Source organism: Chiloscyllium plagiosum, chromosome 26 (genome assembly GCF_004010195.1).
Source record: "Chiloscyllium plagiosum isolate BGI_BamShark_2017 chromosome 26, ASM401019v2, whole genome shotgun sequence".
Lineage (NCBI taxonomy): Eukaryota > Metazoa > Chordata > Chondrichthyes > Orectolobiformes > Hemiscylliidae > Chiloscyllium > Chiloscyllium plagiosum.
Genome location: NC_057735.1, coordinates 3,467,576 through 3,471,976, shown reverse-complemented (window position 1 = coordinate 3,471,976; position 4,401 = coordinate 3,467,576). Strand labels below are relative to the sequence as shown.

The window sequence follows — 4,401 nt, the reverse complement described above, 5'->3', positions numbered from 1 at the left end:
TTGTCTCTCTCCTCTCTACCCCCACCCCTCCCCCTCTCTTTTCTCCTTCCCTCTCCCCCTCTCTGTCTCTCCCTCTGCAGGTTCACTCTCGCTGCTCAGAATCTGGTGATGAGATCCCGTGGGATTCTGAAGGGACCCAGTTGGCGACTGTCCAATGACAGGCTGGGCTCAGGCGATGACATTTCGGTGTTTGTTATTCCATTGTATGGCCACACGTGAGCTGCTGGAGGATGCTGTCACCCTGGAGCTCTCTAAAGACTCATCACGGAGTGTCACCCAGTCCCTTCGGCAGTTACTTTTTCGCCCCCCCCTCCCTTTTTTTTCCTAAATTGGCTTCCCCCAGTCCCTCGAGATATAATCCTCCCCAATAGAAGCATCGCGGAAAACAAATTTGCATTACAGTAGCACCTTCCAGAACCTCAGTGCTGTCGAGCCAATGAAATACAAGGAGTGACTCCTGAACTGTCAGGCACCACACAGCAATGTGCTGGAAATAACTGCGTCCTATTTTATTTTATTATGGTGTTGGTCCAGGGATGAATCTTTAGCCAGGAGATGAATGGGAAGGGTTTAGAGGGATATGGGCCAAATGCTGGCAAATGGGACTAGATTGGGTTGGGATATCTGGTTGGCATGGACCAGTTGGGCAGAAGGGTCTGTTTGCGTGCTGTACATCTCTGTGACTGTCTGACTTGGGTGAGCTCCCCTGATCTATTTTAAAAATGCTCCCCCCCCCCCCTCCACCACCATTCCTCAGACAGCAGACAGTGCCCCAGTTGTACACTGCATCTGAAACAGAGCCTCTGCAGCACTCCCTCAGCCCTGCCCTGAGGGTATCAGGCTAGATGTTTGTGATCGGGTCTGGTGAGTGGGGCCTCGAATTGTGAACAAGCAAATGAGCTAGTCTCCTGTTTAACCACAGCCAACACCCTCTGGGACTGTTTGTGTCCGCGGACCTGCAGCAGAACTCAGATTGCAGACTGTTTCCCACTCAGTGCCCACCACACCCAGTCCGATGGTCTGAGTGCAATGCCTCAGCAGGCAATCAGCCTGGTCTAAGTGAGGGTTCAAATGTCAAACGTGCCCTCTTCTTAGAAATCTCTGGTTTCCAACCTTTGATGAAGATATCTATCTGAAACGTGCAAAAAGAGGAAAGTAAATGTTCTGTAAATGTGAAATGAAAACAGAAAATGCTGTAGATTGGGCAGTAGGACCAACGTTGAAAAGACATTTGGATAAAGTCCATGTGTGGGAAAGGGCTGGGGACATATAGGTAAGCACAAATTTAGTTTGGGAACATGGTCAGCATGGACTGGTTGGGCCAAAAGGTCTGTTTCCATGCTCTCTGACCCTATGACTCAGCACTTAAATGCTCCCAGTTTAAAAGAGAAACTACAACTGGTGAAAGAGAGAGCAAAAGTAATCAAAATGTTTGAATAGAGGGGAAAGGCCAGTCAGGGAAAGTTAGAGTTGATAGAACCTCCAGGAACACAAGTAACTAAAATTGGTAACCCTGTTGTCCGTTTTAAAAAAGAACTCAACCATTTTAGTTCACTTTACAAACTGGTTACTGGTGGAGTTCATCTTACTACAGACAACCAGTCCCTCTGTCCCAGAACAGTATTTAATTTAAATACATCAAAGAACTGTGGATGCTGGAAATCTGAAAACAAACACAGCAAGTGCTGGAGAAACTCAGCAGCTCTGGCAGCATCTGTGGAGAGAGAAACAGAGTTAATGTGTCGGGGCGCAGTGATGTTTCCTCAGAACTAATATTTCAGAATGTGACCATCAATGTGGATTCGTTTTTTGCTCTCCAGATTCTGAAGAAGAGGTCACTGGACTTGAAACGTTAACTCTGTTTCTCTCTCCACAGATGTTGCCAGACCTGATGAGTTTCTCCAGCAATTTCTGGTTTTGTTTAACTGTTAATGAGGTCATTGTTTGATTTCTTTGCCATAGTTTGAATTCCAGTCCCACAGGTTGGTTGTGTGTAGGTGATAATCCTTAATCAGAGCTGGATGTGAGCAGTCCTTTGGCTGAAGCCTTTGAAAATAGGCCCTGGTGTGTTACCTGGTGTGATTCCTGATGAAGGGCTCTTGCCCGAAATGTCGATTTTCCTGCTCCTTGGATGCTGCCTGACTTGCTGTGCTTTACCAGCAACACTCTAATCTAGACCCCAGTGTGTTACCAGCAACTTCCTTGTTCTTCCCCAAGAAATAATCCCCTTTTTGAAAATGTCAGGGGGCCGAGGAAGGATGTTTTGATTCATTGCTGTTTAGGTGGAGCCCTGTAGAGAACCCGCAGAATCCAGATTCCACTCTTGAGGCCCATCACTTCCTCTTCCAAACCCTGAGCTGCTCCCCTTGCTCGGTACATTTGTTTTCGGCCTGAGAAGTGGGTCTCTGTTATTGATTGAAGGTTTGTGACTATGTCAAATTGTACAGTTCACTAAAAATAATAAAGAGACACGACACCATTCTGCTGACTGATCCAGTTACTGTGAGAGGGGTCTGTAAGGAATCGGGGTGCTCTCAGTGACTACGTGTGGTATTCGGACATAGGACTAGGAAGTGGCCATTCAGCCCCATGACCTGGTACTCCTCCTCCTCCTAAAGAATTGGCAAAGGAAAACAAAATAGACAAAGGCAGAAGCACACAGAGTGAATATAGATATACTTCATGTGGCCATTTGACCTTTATAAGGATTGTAAACTTGTTGCAGCCCAGAATGAGGCCATTAAGCCCATTGTGTCTGTGCTAGCTCTCTGAAAGAACAACTTGGATACTCTGACTCATCCCCATCTGGCCCTGAACTTATTTTGAGTCAATTGATTGAACCTTCCTCCATCACACTCTCTCAGGCCCATTCTAAACCCAGAGCCAATCACTGAGGTGGTTGCTCGTGTTGCTATGGGGCCTTTCACCAATCTCTTTAAGGCAGTGGGCTCAAATACCAGAGGCCATCTGTCCATGGTTTTGAAAACCACTTTCGGATCACCTCTCGGCCAATGAGAATAATCCCAGCTTCTTCAATCTGTCCACATTCTCGAGATCCCCCCCCCCCCCCCCCGCCACTTAGATCATTCTCCCACATCCTCGCTGCCCCCCTCTCTAGTCTTCACCTTCTTCCCAAAGTGCAGCCCAGAATTGGACACAATATCCCAGGTCAGGCTGAACTGATCTTCAGAACGTCCTTCGGAATGTGTGTCCATTTAAAAAGACGTTGAGTAAGAAAAGTTTGTTCTCCGATCCATCCCAGCTTTCCTGTAATTGTACTCTTCTGTCATAGATCAATTTTGGAAAATGAGTGAAAATTTTAGAAAAAGTTTTGAAAAGCAATGAAGAGGATTCTCAGTGGTGGCCACACCCAGTTTTTTAATCCATGCATGAGATGAGGGTATCACAAGCTAGACCAGTATTTATTGCCCAGGGGGCAGTTAAGAGCCAATCACATTGCTGTGGGTCTGGAGTCACGTGTAGGCCAGATCAGGTAAGGATGGTCGTTTCCTTCCTTTAAGGATATTAATGAACCAGATGGGTTTTTCCCAATGATCAAGAGGTTTTTATTGAATTCAAATTCTACCATTTGTCATGGCAGTATTCAGACTTGGGTCCCCAGAACATGATCTGGGGTCTCTGGATTAACAGGGCAGTGATAGTGCCACTCAGGATCTCACTCTGTGAGATTTACACACTCTCCTTGCTGCTTGGTTTTTTTGCTGCGTAACTGCTGAGCTGTAAGAAGACGTCTTCCTGTTAAGAGCCTCCAGCCCCTTGAGAAAGGCTCACATCGAGCCAGATCCAAAAGCCATGTTCATTCCCAGAAGCGTTAACTGGCAAAATGAGACACTGAGATATAGAGGGTGATGTGAGGAACGGTCCCTTCATCCAGAGAGTTCTGGGCAATCTGGAACTGAGTTGGGAGACACCAAAACCCTCATCACACTGAAGAAGGATTTAGATGTGCACTCGGGATCCCATGGCAGACAAAGCCATGCGCCAAATGGGGTTAGAACAGTGAGATGGTTGTTTTTGACTGGCACAGACTCAATGGGCTGAAGAGCCTGCTTTTATGTTGTGTGACTTTACACTTTTGAACAGAAAGTAAAGCTTCCTCTACACAGTCCCCATCGAATACAGGGACAGTGCAAGGTTAGATGCAGAGTAAGGCTCTCGCTACTCTTCTAAGACTGAAAGGAAATGGAAAATTAAGTTCCCTTGATGGGAGAGGTGATGACCCAGTGGTATTAACTCTGGATGATTAATCCAGAAATTCAATTAATGTTCAGGGGACCTGTGTTCAAATCCCATCACAGCAGATGTTAGAATTTGAATTCAATAAAAATAAATCTGGAATTAGGAACCTGTTGATGATTAGAAAATTATTGTGGGGGAGAA

The 4,401-nt window shown here is 46.1% G+C and overlaps 1 protein-coding gene across 1 annotated transcript in view; it reads left to right on the top strand.

The window, feature by feature from the left end:
* LOC122562922 (protein phosphatase 1H-like) overlaps nucleotides 1–2,479 on the top strand; it is a 61,140-nt gene extending 58,661 nt beyond the window's left edge. Inside the window, exon 10 of the mRNA XM_043716224.1 lies at nucleotides 81–2,479. Coding sequence (XP_043572159.1) covers nucleotides 81–219 — 139 coding nt within the window. The 3' untranslated portion in view covers nucleotides 220–2,479. The remainder of the gene's footprint in view (nucleotides 1–80) is intronic.
* Nucleotides 2,480–4,401: the final 1,922 nt, after the last annotated feature.